Source organism: Penicillium robsamsonii, assembly GCF_028829455.1.
Source record: "Penicillium robsamsonii strain IBT 29466 chromosome Unknown utg000006l_segment0_segment0, whole genome shotgun sequence".
Taxonomy (NCBI): Eukaryota; Fungi; Ascomycota; class Eurotiomycetes; order Eurotiales; family Aspergillaceae; genus Penicillium; species Penicillium robsamsonii.
Genome location: NW_026643224.1, coordinates 734,558 through 756,452, shown reverse-complemented (window position 1 = coordinate 756,452; position 21,895 = coordinate 734,558). Strand labels below are relative to the sequence as shown.

The 21,895-nt window shown below is 47.8% G+C and overlaps 10 protein-coding genes across 10 annotated transcripts; 3 read left to right on the top strand and 7 right to left on the bottom strand.

The window, feature by feature from the left end:
- Positions 1–231: 231 nt before the first annotated feature.
- Positions 232–1,365, top strand: N7447_010012 (mitochondrial 54S ribosomal protein mL46; the record flags this gene model as incomplete). The annotated part of the gene is made up of 3 exons (XM_057234274.1): positions 232–277; positions 338–999; positions 1,069–1,365. 3 exons carry the CDS (start codon positions 232–234, stop codon positions 1,363–1,365), a joined length of 1,005 nt encoding a protein of 334 aa, XP_057081558.1.
- Positions 1,366–1,699: 334 nt separating this feature from the next.
- Positions 1,700–2,202, bottom strand: N7447_010011 (cysteine-rich PDZ-binding protein; the record flags this gene model as incomplete). The annotated part of the gene is made up of 3 exons (XM_057234273.1): positions 1,700–1,785; positions 1,839–1,962; positions 2,038–2,202. The coding sequence occupies 3 exons, from the start codon at positions 2,200–2,202 to the stop codon at positions 1,700–1,702; spliced, it is 375 nt and encodes a 124-aa protein (XP_057081557.1).
- A 403-nt stretch (positions 2,203–2,605) lies between these two features.
- N7447_010010 (uncharacterized protein) lies at positions 2,606–3,792 on the bottom strand (the record flags this gene model as incomplete). Its single annotated transcript, XM_057234272.1, has 3 exons — positions 2,606–2,998; positions 3,059–3,491; positions 3,551–3,792. 3 exons carry the CDS (start codon positions 3,790–3,792, stop codon positions 2,606–2,608), a joined length of 1,068 nt encoding a protein of 355 aa, XP_057081556.1.
- Positions 3,793–5,464: 1,672 nt separating this feature from the next.
- Positions 5,465–6,229, top strand: N7447_010009 (uncharacterized protein; the record flags this gene model as incomplete). Its single annotated transcript, XM_057234271.1, has 1 exon — positions 5,465–6,229. The coding sequence occupies one exon, from the start codon at positions 5,465–5,467 to the stop codon at positions 6,227–6,229; it is 765 nt and encodes a 254-aa protein (XP_057081555.1).
- A 1,617-nt stretch (positions 6,230–7,846) lies between these two features.
- On the bottom strand, positions 7,847–8,299 carry N7447_010008 (ATP synthase subunit C family protein; the record flags this gene model as incomplete). The annotated part of the gene is made up of 1 exon (XM_057234270.1): positions 7,847–8,299. The coding sequence occupies one exon, from the start codon at positions 8,297–8,299 to the stop codon at positions 7,847–7,849; it is 453 nt and encodes a 150-aa protein (XP_057081554.1).
- A 3,616-nt stretch (positions 8,300–11,915) lies between these two features.
- N7447_010007 (sulfate anion transporter) lies at positions 11,916–13,294 on the bottom strand (the record flags this gene model as incomplete). The annotated part of the gene is made up of 2 exons (XM_057234269.1): positions 11,916–12,233; positions 12,266–13,294. The coding sequence occupies 2 exons, from the start codon at positions 13,292–13,294 to the stop codon at positions 11,916–11,918; spliced, it is 1,347 nt and encodes a 448-aa protein (XP_057081553.1).
- A 202-nt stretch (positions 13,295–13,496) lies between these two features.
- Positions 13,497–14,025, bottom strand: N7447_010006 (uncharacterized protein; the record flags this gene model as incomplete). Its single annotated transcript, XM_057234268.1, has 2 exons — positions 13,497–13,868; positions 13,915–14,025. 2 exons carry the CDS (start codon positions 14,023–14,025, stop codon positions 13,497–13,499), a joined length of 483 nt encoding a protein of 160 aa, XP_057081552.1.
- A 1,203-nt stretch (positions 14,026–15,228) lies between these two features.
- On the top strand, positions 15,229–16,645 carry N7447_010005 (Zn(II)2Cys6 transcription factor domain-containing protein; the record flags this gene model as incomplete). The annotated part of the gene is given in 3 exon segments (XM_057234267.1): positions 15,229–15,455; positions 15,514–15,994; positions 16,010–16,645. The coding sequence occupies 3 exon segments, from the start codon at positions 15,229–15,231 to the stop codon at positions 16,643–16,645; spliced, it is 1,344 nt and encodes a 447-aa protein (XP_057081551.1).
- A 263-nt stretch (positions 16,646–16,908) lies between these two features.
- Positions 16,909–17,505, bottom strand: N7447_010004 (putative isochorismatase family hydrolase; the record flags this gene model as incomplete). The annotated part of the gene is made up of 1 exon (XM_057234266.1): positions 16,909–17,505. One exon carries the CDS (start codon positions 17,503–17,505, stop codon positions 16,909–16,911), a length of 597 nt encoding a protein of 198 aa, XP_057081550.1.
- Positions 17,506–18,044: 539 nt separating this feature from the next.
- On the bottom strand, positions 18,045–19,541 carry N7447_010003 (TDT family transporter; the record flags this gene model as incomplete). The annotated part of the gene is made up of 5 exons (XM_057234265.1): positions 18,045–18,191; positions 18,245–18,530; positions 18,596–18,892; positions 18,949–19,317; positions 19,363–19,541. The coding sequence occupies 5 exons, from the start codon at positions 19,539–19,541 to the stop codon at positions 18,045–18,047; spliced, it is 1,278 nt and encodes a 425-aa protein (XP_057081549.1).
- Between the last annotated feature and the right edge of the window lie 2,354 nt (positions 19,542–21,895).

The window sequence follows — 21,895 nt, the reverse complement described above, 5'->3', positions numbered from 1 at the left end:
GAGCTCAATCTGAGCACCTTTAAATGATCAACCGGTCGTAGATACTGGACGCAGTGATGATAAGAGATGCTTGGAGAAGAGAAGAAAAGAGAAGTTGGATTTTCGCAATTTAACTCCCCCGGGCGGTGACTAAGCCCAATTGGGCCTGGCGACAACGTGACCTGGTTGGATCTTTTTCTCGGGGACAAGACACCGATCAGCCTCAAACACATTGCCATTCCACCCTAGAACATGTCGTCAGGATCTAATGGTGCACGGCGCGTAGCCTCGCTACTGCGTATGTTCAATTGATGTTTTTCCCGGATTCTTTAGGTCCAAATACTGACTCCGCGCGTAGGGCCATCAATAATCGATTCCGGCGTCTGCAGAAGCTGTAAAGAGACCCTTGGCCGCCGCAGCTATTCCTCCGCAGCACCAGCGATCGAATCTACCTCCGCGTCTACAGCAGCCGATCCCGCCGTGAAGCCAGCCTACATCATCAATGCGGGCGTTGTCCTCTCCCGCCCTCCCCAAATCACCCGTGAGCTCGAACCGTTCGAGAAAGCGTTCTTTTTCTACCAGAAGCGTTTGAACGAGCGTCTGGCCCTCCCCTTTACGAAATATTTCTACTTCAAGCGTGGAACACCAGCCGACGAAGACTGGAAGAAAAAGATTCAGGAGCGCCGGACTGCCGCGCGTGATATCGGAAAGTACAACGCGTACGACAGCGATGCATGGAACGACGAGCTCCTGCTAGGAGCACAGGAGTCTGAGCCCGAACACCAGGTTGAGGCCCTTGTCCAGGACGCAGAATCCACGGCCAATGCGACTTCCCAAGATACTAGCAAAAAGGAGGAAATTCCTCGGCCGTACCCTCGGATCACGGAGGCAGACAAGAAGAACGATCAAAAGAGTCTCGATCGTTTGCTTTCCCGCACTCTCTATCTCCTTGTTCAGTCTAAGGAGGGACACTGGAAGTTCCCTAGCTCGCCGGTTGAGGAGGGCGAGACCCTTCGCTTGGTGAGTCATATACTTGTATCCGAGCCACATTGAGTCTAGGAATTATACTAACATCCCATTTCTCTCTAGGCTGCTGAGCGCACCCTCTCCCAGTCCGCCGGTGTCAACATGAACACCTGGATGGTCGGCTTCCACCCTATCGGATGGCACTCCTTCAACCCGCGCCGCTCGAAGAAGACAAACGAGATCGAGGCCCCCGGTAGCAAGATCTTCTTCTTGAAGTCTCGTATGATGGCTGGCCAGGCCGATCTGTCCGTCAACACCCAGAACATCAAGGACTTCAAGTGGCTCGCCAAGGAGGAGCTCGCGCAATACCTGAATACGCAATACTACAGCAACATCAAGAACATGCTGGCCGACCGTTAAGAGGTGGGTGATTGGAAGCAGCTGAGGGGGCTAAAGCTGAGTGAGGAGAACGCGATGTTCAAGGTTCTTCAGATGGAGGTGAAAAGGCATACTTGTTCCGATACTATAGCGCACCATTTGTGACGCATTGCATATACTCTTATTGCGCATGCCATGTATAACTAGAATTTTCCTGCACTGTCAAATCAATTCATTTTATTTCATTCGGTGTTGATGTTGATATTAATATTTAATTCCGCGGTATCATCAACGCCCCCGAAAACGCCATGCCATGTAGAGTAAATCAAAATAAAGAAAAAGAAAAACAACCGCCCAGATCTAGCCTGAAAGCACCTCACGCCATATTGAACTTCTGTCCCTGGACAATAGGCTGGTCCTTGACCGACTTCCCCGCCAGATTCTTGCCGCACATGGCACAGGCTAGTATCGATATCAGCATTACGAAGCCAAGAGAAAAGAATATAGCAACATACCATTCCGCTGATAAGCGCACCGCTGGCAAAACTTTTTTCCCTGCTCCGTCTTCACCTTGCAGTTATCACAAGACGAAGCATAAGCCGCATAAGGATTCTTCGCTTTTGCGCTGAGGAGTTTGCTCTGGGAGGGGAGGTCAGTATCAAAATTCATCATAACAATTCAATGTAAGATCGAATCGAAGCTTTTGCAACATACCTTTCCGATTCCCGTAGCGCCTAGCGTCGCCTTCGTCTTTCCCTTGTCTGCGCCGCCACCCAATTTAGTAGACGGCGAGCCGTAGTACATATCATTCTTGTTCTTGACGCCGGGCGTGGCAAGCTCGGTGGCTTTGAGCTTCTTTTGGCATTTTGAGCAGACCATTTTTATTTGCTGTAGAGTAAGAGGCGAAAGGAAGTTGTTGATCGAGAGATGCCGGTGAAAACGAAGATGATGTCGCGGGTTTGTTTGCCACCGCCTGGTGACTTGCCAAGACATGTTGTCTACTTGCTTCCTCGCGTTTTATGAGCGGCTTTTTTGGTTTATTGTGTTTTTCTTGTCTCTAATGTATTATTTAAAGCTCGCTGGAAATATGGTATATACAATGTTATATACGAAAAGGCATTGCTATCATTCGCATCGTTCCTTGGGTATCGGCATTAACGTACATTAAAAGAGAGTATGACTGTGCATGGAAACTCTCATATCAAAAGACAGGGGTAATCGCGTCAAAAACATGAAGAAATCAACCAGTATATCTCAACAGAACCCGACCTCTACTTCAACCTTAACGAGGCGAGATTTGGTGCGAGTAAGTCAGAGGCTGTGCCGAATAATCCTGGTAAGGAGCAGATCCATATGGCTGCTGTTGAACTGGAGGGTAATTTCCTTCAGGGACATGGGTCATATTCTGGTGTAAGTAGGCGGGGGGATGCTGGGCCTCGTACTGAGGCGCAGCATAGCTCTGCTCGTCTCCGAGCCTGCGCCATTTCGCACAACACAGGAGAATACCAGTGTAAGTTCCAACCCAGAAGACGAGTTGGATAATGGCTGTGACGAGGTCCATATACATCGGGTAAGCATTAGCAAACAATGGGCTATAGCGAATGTATTTGACGGCCCAGGTGAGGCACATCGCGAACCAGCAAACGGCGGCATTGACAAGTGCGCCAGCGGGCATCTAAACACAGCCAGTTAGTTGGTTTGCGCCGGTTATAGGAAGCATTATGCTATGACTCACCCTTGACACGAAATGATTACCAGCCTTCTTGATCACGAATATCGTCCAACCAAGCACCTCCATAGACAGCAGCCAGTAAATGATATAGATCGCGACACTCAGCTTTGCCGAAGACTGCCCTTGAATGAGAAGTTCTTGGTTGCGAGTCACGGATCCCACCCAAGAAGTGATATACAAGGCGACTTTGGCAAGAGAGACCACGAAAATGAGAGCAAAGAGGAGATAATGGACGGTAGTCACTGCCACGTGCGGCTTGCCAGAGGATGTAATCAGGCCCAAGAAGCGATGGATGAGGCTCCAGAAGACGTAGAAAGTGAGGCAGATCCCCATCACCAAGAAGAAGTCCCGGAGCATCAGGCTGATCACATAGTACATCATCACCTCCGCCTCGGCGATATGTAGAGATGCCCAGACTATTGTGTTTATTAGGGCGCTAGCAATTGAGTTGCTAGTTAGCAAATTGTCTATTTTAGCTCAGGTCTGTCTACGTACCATATAAAGGAAGTCAGGGCACAAATGATTCCCGTCAGCGGGAGACCACGATTCCTGATTGTACATGCCCAGATGAGGAAAATGACGAGCGCAATAAGAGTGAGGATATCAAAGGCAAACTGGGCGAAAAAGAAACCCTTGCCCTGGTAGCCTTCCAGTGACAACCAGATTGTTTCGCTCCAGGGACTGTCATCGCCATAGGAACTCGAGGAAAAGCCTCCGCCGCCGCGTCGAGGTGCCATTCTTTTTGCAATTTAATATGTTGACCTTGGAAAAAAATCTAACCGTCCACCAGTTCTTTACGAAATGAAGAGCTTTAAATAAACAGACCAGGGGGGCTGAAGCAAATCCACACTAGCTAAGATTGAGGCTTAAATCCTGAATACGAAGCCAAGATGCCCGTGGGGCGGAGTCGATTGGCCTAAAGCTCTTAGTTAACATTGCAAGGCACAAGACCCGTCGAATTTGTCAAAGTCGTCAAAGTCGTCAAATTCACTTGATTTTGGGGATCGTGTTTTGACCCCCTTTTGGGGACCTGCACTTCGCCCCGTGCATATTCGGCTACAGAATACATGGGCGCTTGCTAGTGCGGGGCGTAGAATGGAAAGGGGAGAAAGGGAGAGAAGGGTGAAATGGATTTGCCGTTAGGCGACAGAAGATAGTTAAGTTGCGCCCGAAGGTGACAACACATCGTGAAATGACTTGATAGTCACCTGAAGCCTTGGCGGTCTATAAAAAGAAACATATCAGCTGATTTGTAGATTTTACCGCACAAAATAGGATGGAATAGGGCATACGTGAACAATAAGTAGATATAGGAAGATGTGTTGGAGGGAAAGGGTTCTTATATCATATCTTACATTCCTTACATTTTGTCTTATATATCACATCTTCCCCATGAAACATCCACGATTACCCTCTTCAGCCTTGTGCAGCCGGAGAGAAAACTCGCGTGGCTGAGTCTGCAGAGAGTAAAGGCCCATTACGTCAAACCGACCAAGGAACATCCTAGGCAATGCTCTCCGAATCTGAGTTCCACCCAGTTCATACCTGCATTATTCCGATCGATCCTCGATAAGTATAATCTCTCCCCCAAAATATGTGATATGAGTTTCCCAACTGCACGTTCTTTCGTCTGACAAGTGTCAACTGCACAATTTCGCCATATTCCTTGTGTGTGCCCCTTGGGTCCTTTTGGGCGTAAAGGATCTTTGATTCTCCTCTCAGAAGCTCCGTCACATCGTGATGGATCCTCCGCAGATGCATGGTGCCCCCTCCCCACTTATGAACTGGCCCGCAGCTCATCTATCGAAGCGATGCAAGCACGCTTCTTGGGTGCCCTCAAAGGAATTGACCATAAATAACACGACTCTAGCGCCTCCGTGGGCCCAACAGTTTGGTTCGAGTCTCCAGCACTCTAGATGTGCTTCTACGATAGGGTCATCCCCAGCGGGACCTGAGAAGATCATCCCCTGAAATCCAGTAGGGGGGAACACTCTCACATAAATACTATCTAGTTCCATAATAATTTATTTCATCATCTTTTCTCTTTTTCTTTGCTTTGCTTTTGCTTTTTCGGTGTTCCCATTCCCAGTTCTGGCGCAATCCGCATTCGGCGTCTCCGCATATCCCGATTCTTGACTGCATACCCCAACAATCCGTGGGGTTTCTTTTTGGTCTTCTACAGATCTTGCATGCTTTGATTTTCTCCGATTAGTACACTTCCTTACAAATTTTAGAAGCAAATGCTGTGACCCCGTCATTGCCGAGGATTTAAGAGTATCAACCGCTACATCTTATCCAGGGTGTGGTTTTTGAGAAACCATACAGTGTGACACTACAATTATTTCCCTTCTCTTTCAATTAAGAGCGCGTGAAACCCCAATTCAAGAATCTCAAAAAAAAAAAAAAAAAATGCCTCCAGATGGATCAACCTTCACGGCTCTTAACCTCCCACCGACATTCGAACTACCCCAATGCATGGAATACTTCACACTTCGAGCGGGTCCAAACACAGACCTATGGCGCAAACCCCCTAACGGCGAAACCTCTACCGCCCCAATCGTCTTCACATCCCTCCGACACGCGTTCGTCGTAGCAGAAGTGACCGTGAGCGCAGACTGGGAAATGGAATGGGACCAAGGTGGCCTAGTGATATTCGCCGGGGCAGCACCCCAATCCTTCTCCTCCGAAGTCGACGGACCGCCCGGATTCCGCAGCACACGGTCACCCTGCAAATGGGTGAAAGCCGGAATGGAGTTTTCGTCGGGGACTGTGAACGCATCGTCGGTGAGCGCGACAGCAGATGGCGCGGACTGGTGTTTGTCGCCGCTTGTGCAATCGACACAGGCCGGACTGGCGATTCATTCGCTGCGTATCAAGCTTGAGCGCGTCGGCTATGCGCTGTGGATTTGGTACCAGGTTCCGTCGGCGTCGCCGTTGGCTATGTCGCCTGGTGCGGTGGGGAATTCGTGGAAGAAGTTGCGCGAGGTGACGTGGTTCTTTTATGGGGTTGAGGATAAGTTTGTGCATGTTGGGGCTTATGCGAGTCGGCCGACCAGTCTGGCGCGTGGGGGAACTATGTGGGATGCTATGCATGGTATGACGCTGGATACCTCTTTGCCGACGGGTTCGGCGGATGGGTTGGTAGTTGAGTTTGAGGATTTGGAGATCTTCTAGTGGAGATCTTCTAGCTGGCATGTTTTGCTCTCTTCTTTGTGTTTTTGTTTGCTTTGCTGTGCCTCCACTTTGGGTTTTTCTTTTGTCGAGTCCTGGTGATACATATTCCCCATCAGCGTTTCATCAGTTTCGAGCGATCATGGCATGTCTGGAGTCGTTTTTTTGTCCTTTTTTGTGAATCTTTCTGTTAACAAGTTGCATGTTTATATCGTTCAATGTGGATCATATTTCTTGATGCTTGACCTCTTGTTCTCACTAGAGTGTGAGCTGCCCGGGTGTTATCAACACGAGCAGTCACGTCTGCCTGGCACGTGCATTGCTCTTCTAGCTTCGAGTTTTTTGTAGTGATAAGTCTCTTTGGTGATTACTATGAGCTCTATTCTTGAATTTACTGTATCAGATAAGACTAAAATAAAATTAAAAAATAAGAAAGTTCATTGTTGATATGATTTAGTAATTGCCAATGTATATATTGGATGAACACTTCAAAATCAAGTCTAGAGACAATATATATATTGTTTTTTTTTTTTTTTTTTTTTTTTTTTTTTTTTCATTATTTATGTCCAAAACAACAGACCTCGAAAGCACCACCGATGCTTAGACAGCCCTATAAGCTCACCAGAAAGAAAGATCCATTCCAAGCTTAGGTATCGTCAATGTTGCTGAGATATACTACTTAATGTCACTAACTGAAAGCGGACTAGACCGGGTTCGTGGATATGACGGGGAAGTTGCCGAACATCGCAGCTTCCAATTCCTCAACCAGAGTAAATTAACAAAACACCTAGCTGACGCTGCAATATGACTTGCTTCGCTTTCAATTCCTGCATACTGCATGCAGAACCTCGACCTCCGTGGCAGGTCTGCAATGGGCTGATGTCACAAGCTGAGTCAGCTGACTACGGGAAAGCCGTTCCCGAGGCCCGGGAGCTAAAAATTTTGCGTCGAAGGTGTCCCAGCTCAATTGAGGCCCGCCAGCACTAAAGATGTGCGATAAAATAGCTCGATTGTCTTATGAACCATCTCTAGTTTACTCTCACCGTCTCTTTTAGGCCAATGGATGGTAGTTGTGGCGTAGTTGCTCGTTGAAGAGCGGGTCAAACACCCTGCAGGACCCGTAGCAACATATCCGCTATAACGGGGGAATAAAGGCAAGCCGCAAAAAAGCAGAGCTGTTTGTTTTGGAGATCCAAACTAGTGGCCCACCTGGGGTTTTGTAGTTTTATAGCTTTTGGTCTACGTGGAGTTCTGAGCTTTCGAGCAAAGGCAGATTTTGCTCGTGAAGCCGCCATATACGTGGTTGCATATTTCCCCATTTGCCCCGTGGGGAAATGGTGAAAAATCTAAGGGAAGAGGAAAAGAGGATGTTATACGGCCGTCAGACGCAACACACAGAGTTTTTGGTTTGGCTCTTTGATAGGTTGGATGGTCGATGGGCCATATAGGACTCTATATGTACAGAAAGAAAAGTGTTGTAGATGACGCTGAAAGTAGTACATGGTAATACATCACGACCAAATACCCTCCCCGGCGGAAAAAGAGATTCTCTCAAAAAACCCAAAATCCTTGTTTTGATGACATTTTTCCAAGAATCTGAAAACCCGAGTTGTAGATAATTTAGACGTACTTGCACATCATGGCAACCATGAGATCGAAGAGACCCATGGCCTCGACGAAGGCAAAGCCGAGAATGGCGTAGGAGAAGAGCTGGCCACGGAGGGCAGGGTTGCGGGAGACACTCATGAGGAGAGCGGCGAAGACGAGACCGATACCGATACCGGCACCACCGAGACCGATGGCAGCGGAACCCATACCGATGTTCTTGGAGACCTCAACCATGGCGGAGGCGACCTCGGAGGAGTACTGGCGGCGGGCGGCAGTCTGGAAAGCCTTGGCCTGGAGGAGAGTGGGCGACTGGATGCGCTTGGGGGCACCGAAGGCGGGGGCCTTCTGGGTGAAGGTGCGCTTGGTGGCAGCGTTGAGCTGGAAGCGAGCAGCAGGGCGAGCGACCTTGGAGGTCTGGGCCATGACGGAGGCCATGCGGGAGGCGAAGACACGAGAGGCGGCCATTGTGATGATGGGTTATAGAATTATAGGGTGGGTGGAAGAGAGGAGAAAGAAGGAAAGAGGAGAAAGATGGACTTTTCAGGGAGAAAAAGCTGGGAAACTACGGGAGACGGCACTCACTAGGACATAAATACTCTACGGCCAAATTTTCGCCCGTCCGCCTCCTAGTCGGTCTTAGTGTATGTGTAAGGTAAAAAAAAGCCCTAGGTTGTGCGTGGACTCCGGAGTATTTCATACGCAAATCACACTATTAAGGAATGCTGGGGATCGTTTTGGTCTGTTTTTGTCTCGTATCGATCGGTTTCAATCGGTTTTCGTCTTGTTTTTCCCATTCTTACCGCGTATCGAGACCTGTCGGAATCAGTCGGGTATTGTTCCAACTGGGTCCACTGGATTTGAGGGTTTATGGGTCTTTTATCAGAATATCCCCTGCATGGTGAAAAGATGACCCTTCACTTTTACAGGGGAAGATTACCTAGTGTCCTTAATACATTTTGGATATATGTTGTATGCCAGTAGCATTAGAAGCTGAATAAAGGGATGAAATAAAATTACAAGATAATAAAAAAGAAATAAAAAAGGAACAAAATAAAATCCTAATTTCGCCCTTGCAGTGGATCTTAAGCATGTTCCAATCCGATGGATTGACCCACTAACAAGCTTCTTTCAGCCAATAATAATTTACTCGGGTCCGCTATTTTCCTTGGATTTGTTCCCGGCGTCGCCCAAACCGGCCCGACTCGGATTCCAGGTCCACCAGCTACGGAGTCACTGGGCAACCACCAGTGGACCGGCCGAAAGGAGACAAATAATGTGGATGAGAGGTGGATATTGTCTCCCCCTTCATCCTTCGGGAATCCACCTCACCGAGTGGTCACATTTGGAATATACGTAATTCTGGGACGGATCCGGTACTCCGATAGCTTTCGGTCTGTAGGCTTGCCGAGGGAAGAACCCATGCATTGGACATGCAGGTACTGCAGCGACTCTTATATAAGTTTATAGGAGCTTAGACCGAACAACGAAAAAAGACAGGAAAAAAAAACGGGAGCTAAAAAAACAAAAGAAAACCGGGTTGTCGTGTCCTCTGACCGATCCACTTAGACTGGAATTTTGACCCGCCATAACCCGACTTGTGAAAATTGGTCTTTCCGGATTGCCCTAAAGAAGATTACACAACGTTCAGATTAACGTGGTAAACAGTCCTTCAGCCTTTCCATCCCTTTTGAATGGGGCTGGGGACCTTTATATAGACCAACCTACCCCCAGTAAAAAATTTTCATAGCCAAATTAGAGCGTCCCAAACGGGCTAACCAGAGGCTCTTCGCATTTATCCCTGGAATTCAATTTTTGGTAATTTCGGCTGATCACAGCTTGGCGGGACCCACACAAGCTCGATTTCAGGGTGCAGTCGTTACGCATTTTTCCTTGCCTGGAGCTATTCAGGCCATTGAGATGGGAAAAGGGGATAATTGGTATGAAGTTGGAATGACAATTGAGGACCGCAATTGAGTATAGAAAAGAAGCTTTGAGAGGGAGCTGTTCAAGAGATTTTAAGATAAGGGGCTCTAGGGCCGGGTGTAATCGGGTAAATACAAAAATACGGTATGGTAATTCCACAACTCGGCGACTCATCAACTCATCATTGACATGCCGTGAGGTCATAAGGCCAGTTGGCATCTCGTATAGCCTCAGTATAATGTACACAGTATTGCCGTAAAGCAGACACACACAGTATCCATAGCTTAGTTTCTTTCTTAAATATCCACTCTCTTAAATCTAACATAAGATGAACTGTTCCCCCGGTCAGCGTACCTTCCCTTGAACCGCACCACGCCCTCGGCAAGAACACATGCAATCACGAGCCTAGCGCCCTGCTTCCTGTTACAGCTGGTGCGTTGGACAGCGCATACCTAACCTCACAGCCGTTCTTCCGTCACTATATCCGCCCCCACGGACTCAAAGAGGCCACGCAGCACGGAGTTCTCCGTATCTAAAACCACCCATCAGCCAAGTTCATCACTCAATGCGTCCTTCTCGAACGAGAAATCTTATGAACAGGGGCATATGATCCGCCATAAACATTTACCACAAGACGTCCCATCCACGCCTCCTCGATCTCGCCGAAAGCATCAACCCTTGCACCGAATACACACATCCCTCGATCAGCGCAGTTTGATCCTTAGTTCTGCACCGGGCAGTACAGCGCCGAAAACACCCGTTCCAGCCTCGATCCAGTCCGCAAAAGCAGCTCCAGGCTCGCACGCTGCATCATAGATACACGTCACGCCGTCCGGAACACACCCAACCATCAAGCTTGACTGCATGCTACAGATGAGCCAGAGACAGGTCCGCACTGTGGAGACTGGCCATTTCGTATATTGTAGGCTTCGACCTTTTCCCCATCACAAATCCTACCATCCCGAGGCTGCGGATATGATGCCTACCGGACTTGCAAATATAGACTTGTCCGAGAGGGTGGAGAGCGAGATGGCTGAGTAGGAAGGACTGTAGTTGTAGATTAGTTGTGTTGAAGTGGAGAGTATCGAGTCCTTGTATCACGTTCGCGTTAGGGATGCGTGAGCTGTTGCTTAACGGATACATTGGATACCGAGGGTATCTCGAGCTTTTTCCATTCCCTGTGGATAGGTTGGCTCATCTTTTAGGAAGATGAAACTGGCATATCACATGACCGATCTCAAGGACTCATTTGTACAGTCCTTCGAGGCGTTAAGAGCTTTATGCTCACACCTTTGGACTACGTCGGGCTAGAAATGGGGATGGAATTTCTCTAGTGAGCAGTGTGTGGAGGGCATGATCGGCATTCAAGGCCGCAGTCTATGGTATGTGGTGCATCCAATCTCTAACCTCCCCCCAATCCTCAACCCACCGATCCTGTGATGAGAAAATCAATCCGAACTCTTATGTGGATGAAACTTTAAAAGAAAAATTCCAATTGTTCCTTCTGAGATCAACCCTCTCTCATACCACGCCCAAACTTCAAAATCTTTCTGGACTGGTACTGACTGAACATAGGATTTTCACCGTTGAAGACAACAACATGCTTCAAGAGCCCATCCCTCGGCGCTTTGTGAATCCCGAACAACCCCTGTTCTACGCCATTGAATCTGACAACAATGTCCTCTCTCCTGCCACCCGGCAGAGACTTTAGCTGGATGCTAACTAGATGTTATTTGTTAGGCTTCAACCCTGTTAATCAACAACTGTGATGGTACTGGGAGTATGCATCATTTCGTGCCGAATGATCCTCTCGAACATATGTAATATGTAGCCTGCCTTATTATTATTATATAGGTAGTTAGTGTCTTTCAGAGGCTTTTCACAAGTGACAGCCACCAACACAGATAAGATCGTCCGCATCCACCGGCTATACGCAATTAGGACTAGTCTTCGATCTACGCGATCGAGATCTGACACCGCCAGTCTGAGCCGTAGAGAAGCCTTTCCAGAGTTGCGGTGAATAAATAAATATCTGGCCTTGTCTGATTCAGAGTTTTTTGAAATGGGGATACTCAATAATGATTAAAGCTAGTAAAGAAACCCTGGAAGCGAGCAAATTTAGTAAATCAAGAATACACCATGCCGGCATATGCATCCCCTAAGCATCAGCCACAGCACTTTCCAGAGCACTAGTCAGATCCACGTGGAAGAAAGGCCGATTCATCCCATTGACAACAGCCATACCAGTCCCGACACCAGATCGACTGCTTCGACGACGAGTGTTAACCTTCGTAGCCTCTACATCCTTCGACCAGTCCTCCTTCAACCCGATGACCCGAGACTGAGCCTCTGAGCCGGGTAGACTGCCATCCAGGATCTCCGCAACGTTAAAGATCAACCTCTGCAATCGAGGACCTGACCCATCTGAAGCGGCGGGGAGCCCGAGCCCAGCGGCCGCGAGAGCACGCTTGTCCATCTGTTTTGGATATGTGCGAAGTGCCACTGCACGCTGTCTGGGGATGCCCAGCGGTCTAGTTGGTTGCGGACGTCGATGAGGTTCTGCACGGATGTGACGTCTACATTGTTGACGGCGGCAAAATCGAGAATTATGGCACGGAGAGTTGGGAGTGGGGAGGTGGGTGCTTCCTCTGCCATGAGAATTTTGCGTTCGGCACGGGTTGGATTTGGGTCATTCCAGGCAGGGTCTGTCACCTGTTGTTTCCCATGCTTGCGGGTTTGTACACCGGGTTTCTTTGAAGATGTGGCTACTAGATGGTCTGTGTAGTGGTTTGCATTGGGGTAGTTGAAGCCCTCGGAGGCTCTGTAGATGAAGATTCCTGGGGCTGGTTGGTGGATACTGATTTGGGGGTTTGTGCCACCTTCGTGTTCGGTTGGGAGGTAGACTTCTCGGGACCTGTCGATATCGTATTCGAGTTCTGTGCTTGGGTCCCCGTTGAGGATATGGTCACCCACGACTGAATGCACTTGAACGTAGCCAAGGAATTGGACTCGGGCTTTGGCGAGTCGGAAGAGGAGCGCTGCCAGTGATACGCCGACTGTGCAGTAGTTTTCGATCTCGATAGTTGAGAATATGATTACGATAACGCCCATGGAGAAGATGAGTGCGTTAATTGGACATATACGCCAGAATTTATAGGTGATATGGGGAGGCATGACGAGATCACCCACTGCATGGATAATCACAGCCGACAAGGACGATTTGGGAATGAAGAAGAACAACGCTGGCAGTGCATATATGGCAAGAAGGACGACAACGGCAGTGATTAAACCCGCGAGGGGAGTGCGTACGCCACACTTCGCTTTGATAGCAGTTCGCGAGAATGGCCCTGTAGCTGGGTATGCACCTAGGAAAGGTCCTAGTAGGTTCGATACACCAATGGCAATAAACTCCTGCGATGGGTCGATTGTATAGTTGTTGACGCGACCGAACGATTTCGAGATAGCAATATGCTCAATCAATAAGACAATCACAGCAGCAGGGGAGCTCGCCAACAAACGCCTTGATAATTGGAACATCTATTTGGGGTACCCCTGCAGCTTTGAACCCCCGTGGAACATTACTGAGTAGCTTGAAGGCAGGGTGATTGCGTCGATGAAGATTGACCGTAGCGCTGATCATGGTGTAGAAAAGAATAACAAAGGCAGTGCGCAATGTGGACAAAAAGAAGAACAATTTGACTTTGTGGGGTTTCTTCCTCGTCCCATAGTTGCAAGCAGATCATATGCCATATAACATTGCCAAAGCTGTGATACCCATGGCAGCGTCCATCCGAGCAGATGGAAAATGCTTCAACGTTTCAATGATAATCTCGTAGGTTGCCCCACGCGTAGAGAAATGCGCTTTCTCTCCTAGAACTGTCTTCACTTGGCCAACACAAACATTGATTGCAGACCCAGTCATGAAAGTAGTGATAGCAGGAAGAGGGATAAAGTCGACGATGAAACCAAGACGAAGCAACCCGAGGAACAATACGACCGTACCGCAAATGATTGCCAGAGCGGAAGCAAGGACCGGTGGAGGTATTTCAGGGTGAACTGCTTGAACCCTGATGATGACTGAGCCCATGAGTGTAGACATGACCGCCACAGGCTGATAGTGTTAGGCCTTCTCAAAAGAAAATAGGGATCGTTCTTACACCAATAGTGATGTTCTTGGACGTTGCAAAGAACCAATAGACCAAGACCCCCATAAATGAAGAGTACAGGCCGTACTCTGGGGGCAGCTTGGCTAGTTCAGCGCGTGGCATACCCTACGGAATGACCACGGCACCAACAGTAATGCCTGTTGAGAGCTATAGGTTAGTCTCGTCTCTATGCATATTTGACTGGTTTCAATGGGGCTTTGCTCACCTGCCACGAGATCCCCAATCAGCCATTGCACGTTGTAATACCCAATTCAATGAAGGAAAGGGAAGAGACCCCAGATATAACGACGAACGTGAGGCACGGTGGGTGTATGACCTCGAAACTAATCGCCCACAGTGGGTTCATCCTCGTAATAGCCATAAGTTCTGGTCTCATCTCTCACAACTGGAGGAGTTGGACCTAAATCAAATTGTAAAAGCTTTGCGAAAGCGTGGCCGACTCGGGTCGAGGTAGTCTCCGCCTTTGTTGCGTCGGGTTTTCTCCGGTTCTTCGTAGTCTGGAGGGTCACAACCGGCAGCTCTCCAGATTGCCGAGGAGAAGAGGAGCTGAAGAAAGAAGAAAAAAAGGAGAATGACCAGTAAGAACAGCCATATTGAGTCCATCAGACCCGGACCATAGGGCTGATGGCCCATATATTTCGGTACCAGCGATGTCGTGATTTCACTGTTGATTGACCAAGATGATTGACTTTGACTAATCACGGCAGGTCTGGGCAACAGGTCATCGTCAGACGTGTCTAGGTGATTCCGATTCGAGAGAAAAGAACGTGAGAATAGAAGAATGGTGTCGGTGAGGGAAAGTGCAGATCAAACCGTAGGGCTGAACGCTTGGACCCATACTGACTACTCTTTATACTAATTGTAGTATTAACTCTGCTGCCTGGATTTTCCAGATTGATTCTGTTCTCTTGTGGTGCCATTAACCCCGTAACTCTGTATCATGCCCGACTATAATACTGAATTTTGTGAGAGAATATAATTGCCCCTGTAAAGGTACATAGCGATAGGGAAGATGGAAATATGAGTGCCTGAGCTACTCCACATTCTTGGCTGTATATTCGAGAATTCTTCTTTCGGTTTTGTCTTGGGGCCTAATTCAGGGCCTCTACTCCGTATATTCGCCCGAGGTAAGGATAATTTCATTCTTGTACTGGTGATTATTGAGTCTATGGCATGGCGTGCTGGAAATTATGCGAATCTGCACGTGTCTGTGGTGTATACATATCCAAAGCAAAATACCCCATAGACCTTAGTTATAGACAGTTCACCTCTTTTCAGTTCACCTCTTTTCATCTCTCGGCGAAAATGATGACTAACCTGCAGGGCCGTCACCGCCCCACTCTGACCCGGTGGGATATCCGGTGGGATGTTCAAAAGGCAACCTCACATCAGCCTAATATGCCGTTTCAATGTCAGGTTCCCGGCTGTACCTCGAGTTACCGTCGTAAAGAGCATCTCCGACGCCACGAAGCACAACATCGTGGAAGTCACCTTCGCACTTGTTCAATCTGTGAACGTGTTTTTTCTCGCAGGTAGAGTGATACTTGAATTCAGATAGTATAGGCCAGTTGATAATGAATAGCCATGCAGTGATAGTCTCCGACGTCATATTCGTCGCGACCATGAAGACCCGCGACAATCTCTTGCTCGCGCCACACAGGCCTGCATGAGATGTCGTACAACAAAAGCACGGTGCCAGGGGGGCTCACCATGTACAGAGTGTTCTTCAAAGGGACACTTGTGTATCTTTGATGGGGTCCTCCCCGGTATCGAGCCCGCTCAACCAGATCCCCAAGAAGAACCCTGGGAGTCCGGTGGTGATGATGATGATGCGATCAATACCTCCCTGGAGAATACGGCCCGAGTTGACCATTACATACATCTTTACTTTACGCATTTTCATCAGCACTGGCCGTTTTTACATCAACAGACCTTCAGTATTCCCGACGAGCCCCAATTGCTGCTTCAGGCAGTGGTAATGATCGGCCTCTGGGTTAGTGGGAGTGCGGCGGCGCGGCAAGATGCCCGAAACTTACATTCAAAGCTAGGACTGGCGATTTCGGCACAACGGGTAAGTTAATCAAAGGCACTCATTCGATCTGAAATCTTTTTCCAATTCATTGTTGATTCGCAGGACAAATGGGAACAATCGCCGGTTGAAGGGGAGGACGACAACGAAGGTCCAGGCAGCCCAAATTCACGATGGCCAATTGGAACCTACCAAGGCATCCTTCTCTACATCATATTCTCATTACTGGCGTCGAGTTCGATTGGTCTCGAACTCAACCTTAGTCTGGCCTTACATGTGTCCGATCGTCAAATCCTTTCCGCTCTGATCGCAACCTGTCTGCGAAACAACATCTTCTACTATCCTAATATGGTTACAAGGTACCGAAACGTGGAATCCGTTACCTGCATGTGGGTAGGAGTCGAAGAGATCAAAAGGTTAGGTTTGGCCTTGTATAAGGTTTCCCGGCTTTGTGGAAGGGGGAGTTGCTTGGGAGAGTCTGATGAGACTGATAGTCGACCCTTTCGCCTCTCCGATCTACAGTTCCCCCTGCCGGATAGGAGGCATTTCTGGGAAGCTGCCTCGAATGCAGAATTGTCCCGACGACTTTTGGTATATTCTAAAAGAAAAGATAAATCGGATGAGCCTAGGGATACCAATTGGATCTCACAAAGTGGGGTTTTGTTGGAAACCGACGAAAATTGGTGGAGTTGACCCTGGGATAAGGCCCAGGGAGAGAAATATAGGCAAAAGAGCGAACTAGCATCAATACCCGAATCCAATTTCCTAATATTTGATCGATCATACTCAGCGCTACAATGGGGCATTCATCTTTACACTTACTACCTCACCCCCACCGGAGTTTCCTCACCAGAAGTAAATATATTCCGTGCTGAAAGATGACGGGATCATTTCAATAAGTGGTTTCAATTGTGCATAAGTTTGTATGTAATAGACCCAAAGTTCAATCCACTAGCTCACGAGCTGATCTCACTCTCAGAAAGAATTGTAGCAAAGCCATCACCCAACTCACTGAGAACCACAGAGACCACAGTCTCCGCATCCGCACCAGGGATATTGCGATCACCCACAGCATCCTTCACAACAATGATATCATATCCAAGCTCACTACCAGCACGTGCAGTGGTCGAAATGCAAACGTGTGCCATGTAGCCAACCAGTACAATCTTGCGACCTACTTCTCCCAGTCCCTGCAAGTAATCATGCAGATCAGTCTTGGCAAAAGAACTAGGGAAGTTCTTGGTGACGACTTTCTCGTTCGACTTGGGGGTCAACTCTTCAAATTCCTGCGCGAGCGCAGTGTCAGGTGTGAAGACGGGTGCACCAGCAGGCACTTGGTGCACGACGTGAACAATGTTCTTGCCATTGCCATTCTGTCGGTATTTTTCCAGTAGCTTGGCAATAGCCTTGCGGGTTTCGGCGACTTTTTCAACTGCGAGAAGGCCTGTGGCGTACTCGTTTTGAGCGTCGACGATGATGAGAGTTGAATCACTGGTAGAGGCGGTGGAAGGGGGGATGCCGATGAGTTGACGGAATGACTTGACGGAAGACATGGTGAGAGGTAGAGGTAGAAGCGTAATCAAGAAAGTATTTGAGATGGGCTTTCGATATCCGTACGTGGTTCTATATATGCTCGGGTGAAGCGGGGTGCTCTCTAAGCTGTATGTGGGGCCGGTGGGCTGGGGAAAGCCCACCGCATGGATGTCCACTACGGCAGTTCCTTCGTAATACTAGTCTCTGCAGTTTGACGTAATAGACAAGGTCCGTTAACTACCCCGTTTGGTTAATAATCAATCTAAACCCGCCCCGGGTCTATTTGCTGAACGTCAGATATCCATCTGGGTAGCAAATTCCAATGTTGTGCCTTTCTCCCAGGAAATGGGGAAAACTCAACATTTGAACCAGACCGGCTATCAAATACCGACATTTAGTGTATGATACCGTATGGCACCTTCAAAAGGCATCTACAATGCCAACAAGTCAAGGGGTGTTTATCAAGCACTCCGTGGGGGCTTAGTCTAATTGAAAGCAAACAAAGGTATTTTGGGGAGTCGATATTCTTGTAAAACGGAGAACCAGACTATGTCTTTGATCAATGCTTCTCTTTCTGAAACTTCTTCGGCTCATACTCCCGGAAGTCAGCCAGACAGGGTGCCACGAATAGACTACCATTGTAAGCCCCCTTCAGTGTGAACAGCGATATCACGATCCATAATAATATAACACAAACAGCTAGTATCTAGGATGAGTCAGTCATCTGAAGACGAAATATTTGGCGTCCCCATAGCTTACTGTTGCCAGGACTCTGAAGAACCTGGAGGGCATTTCTTGGCCCAGCTGGTTGGTGCAGTTTGTAAAGACGCCGAGTGGGAAAGTGAATGCCCACCATCCGAGGTTGAATGGAAATTTCCTCGACCGAAGAACGGCTCCTACTGCAAAGAAGAGCCATACACAGCCAAATGACCACATGAGAAGAGCCATCAGGAAGCCGATGTCGTAGAATGTCTCGCCTGATCCAGGTCTTAACGTTCCTGTAAGCGGAAAGATCCTTTGTGCAACTATTCCAATTTTTTGAATTCTATGCAGAAAGAACGATGCATTAGTGTGTGGCCCGCACCTTCTAAATATTGCGAAGATACTTACCCATAACCACCTTGACCAAGAGGTCCAAGAGGCAAGAACGTGCTCACAATCACTGCCTTCGGTGGTAGTTTGCACAGCATAAGACGCATCAAATAAATGACAATGACCATCATTGCCAGGGGCACTCCAACTCCCCATAGAAAATAGCTCACAATGATAGTCCCTAGAGCATACTGAGGATTCGGAAGTAAGTCAGCCACAATACCCCCCGATGCCGCCGCAACAACACAAGACACAATGGGAAGCAGCCAAGCGGCGCCCATCGTCTGGAGTTCGACGTGAGCCGATCGAGTCATTCTGGAAAGCAAGTCAGCCCTAATATTCCCCCAAAGGTAGTTACATGTAGACCATACACAATAAATGGTATTCCGAAGCACGTCATGACAGAGATAATAACATCTACCATCCACAGAGCCCAGGCAAAGTAAGCAGCCCAGTCTCCCCAGGCTGGTACACAGATGTAGCAAACCATATTGATGATTGTGGCAAATCCCATAGGGAAAGTTCCGAGGAAAAGGGATTGCGCCGGATGGGTCACCATGAGGTAGAAGGCCTTTGGGTAGAGGATGTATCGTAATATGGTTATGGCGAGGAAGATGATGAAAAGAAGCACATTCAAACAGAATACCACCACTGATATCCAGTATAGCCATCTGCCATTATAGGGTAGAGTGTTGAGCAGAATAGAAGTAATCCCGGTGCCCATAATGACCGAGAACCAACTGGAAGAGTTAGTAAAGTCGACAACCTACGCTCGAGACACTTACGCGGGTGTGAAGTTCCGCACGAGATGGCGCCAGCCATGATTATGTTTTGAATGGTTTGGGTAATAGTCTATATTCTCTTCCGGTGACTCTGTGGTATCGTTCTCGTGTATGCTGGTCGACTCTTGAGTAGTCTCGCTGTCGCCAAATGAGACATCATTTTGGTTGTCTCGTGATGACATCGTACCAAGGTGGGTTTAAGTCAACCTCAAATGTTGGACTTCGAACGGTCATCAAGGGGGGAAGGAAAGAAAATCTGTTGAGGTTGACATATGGAGTCACCATTCACATCGTTTATATGGAGTATAAAATAGAAAGTAAGTTGAGTCACAGAAGTAGATTGTTTGAGAACTTGCGAGTCTTCCGAGATCAATGATATTATACCCCTGGCCCAAAGCTGAACATATCATGTATGTTGTCACAAGATATGATGATTCATACGGTGTTTGATATGGGGAACCGGGTGGGTCTATACGGATCCTACGGGTAACAGTGCGCCACCTCGGTTTTTGCCGCATAGTTTGGAAGAGCATTTTGATACCTTTAATTTTATACAAATTAAATTCAAGTACAATTCTCGATCGGAATCTTGATACTTGAATTCTTGAGAGAATTCGATAGCTTTCCAATGGGAGGAAGATACAAAAGCCAGACCCGATGCCAGGTATTTACTCGAATTGTCAGAATTAGTGGCGAGATGCAGTCGAGATGCAGTCGGGCAATTCCTTCATTATAGCGTGGATACGCTCGCGGCGGGCAATTTCGCGCCGTTGATAAGCGAAAGCGTCGGGCGAGTTATAGAAGTGGATTTCCATGAAGCGCCCATGTACTAACTTACAAGTAGTCGTGTCAACTTTGACAATCCTCTGTCTTTACAGGGTTCTTGCTGTGAATGTGAAGTCGAAATGCATCTCTTCTTCTGAGTGATGCAATGTGCTATCGCTGGATGAATCTCCAAGAACGACGGCACTGCCTTGATAGTCAGAGTATTGACGTTGATACACACTATTACTATCCATTATTGTCTGCATTGTCAGAAACATCAGATCGTTGAGGACGAACATCAAATTTGCCTGCCTGGCTGCATTGCAGTTACCTCATAAAGACGTAACATGATAAGGAAAGCCCTAATTGATCTCGCTTTTTGCATAAGTATGGACATTGGTAGTTAACATCCTCCCCCGACAGGTTGATATTGGCCCACATAGAGACACCCTAGAAAGTCATTTTTCAGAGGAGGTATTAGCTTCTAAAGACTTGTATACAATTCTATTCATTGGCGTGCCAATGCCTCAATTTGTTGTTATCGTAGCCGCTCCTCTACTGCTACCTGACTTATATCGTAGAACACCTTTTTCTTGAGTTGCTCTCTGGGCTGGTTCACATGTTCCTCTGCCTCTCTCTTTAGCTTCCTCTTTGTTAGCTATGCTATCATTTACTGCAATTTCCTCCCATTTACAAGGTATCCGCTATCCGTACTATACTCGCAACCCACGCAACGGTCAGCTCCTACATGTTCGACCTTGTCGAAATGCCGAGTGGTGAGTTTTAGTAATGTATTACACTCATGGCAGATAAATGTGTAGTCTTCTCACCGGGGGCGTGGGAGCTCTGTTGGTGCGGATGGGGATAGGGTGGCTATTTCACGAAAAGAGGGGTTGTGATGCAGGTACGTTGTGATTGGAAGAAAGGGGAATATGTACTGGCTTTCCACGCGAAGATTGATGTCCCTTTATACACATATTCCAAGCTGTGCGTTTATTGAGAGGAATAGGAGAAGTGAAGAAGTATGAATAACCCTTCGATTGCATTAGTGCACGCAATTACTTTCATGCAGGATACACGCGCAGAATTGAGCTCCAAAGGCAAGTTAATTGCGCTAGCATGCGGCAAGTCACATCCTAGCAATCCTTACAATTATTCTTCAATACCCGATTCTAGATATGAAGAGAATCTATTTAGCTATAACCGAAAATTCCCGGCCTCCACTCGGTTATACTAGTTAGACTGAGGAAAGAAGTCATGAGACCATTGCTTTTCCATGCTATTTTTACCGGGGTCCAATTAAATTGCCCCTTTTGTCGACAAACTTGAAACTCACGATCTCCCGCGCATTCCCGAGAACGGGAAGCCGACCACACCGCCTTGTATATCACAATGGAAGTGAATAATAGGAACTGCAGACTGCATGGGCTTTGAGCCGGAAATGCGGCTTCTGTGGGAGGGTCCAAGCTTGAGGCAATGCACGAGAGCTACTAGTGTGAGGCACGAGCTTTGTTTTGAAATCTCTAGATTGCCGAATGTAGAAAAAGCGTACGGAGACACTGTACCCTAGACGGTACATAGAAATATGGAGATCCGTGGCGTTCCGCATAATATGGGCCCTCTGTAGGAAAAATAAAAATCGAAATATCAGCCAATCCGCGAGATTAAAAATGATACAAAGTTACCCTTGAGACTGTAATATGACTCAGGGCCATATGACAGGTGGATAAGAAGCCGCGCCTGTCAATTAGCGCCCAATATCTTACAGGGC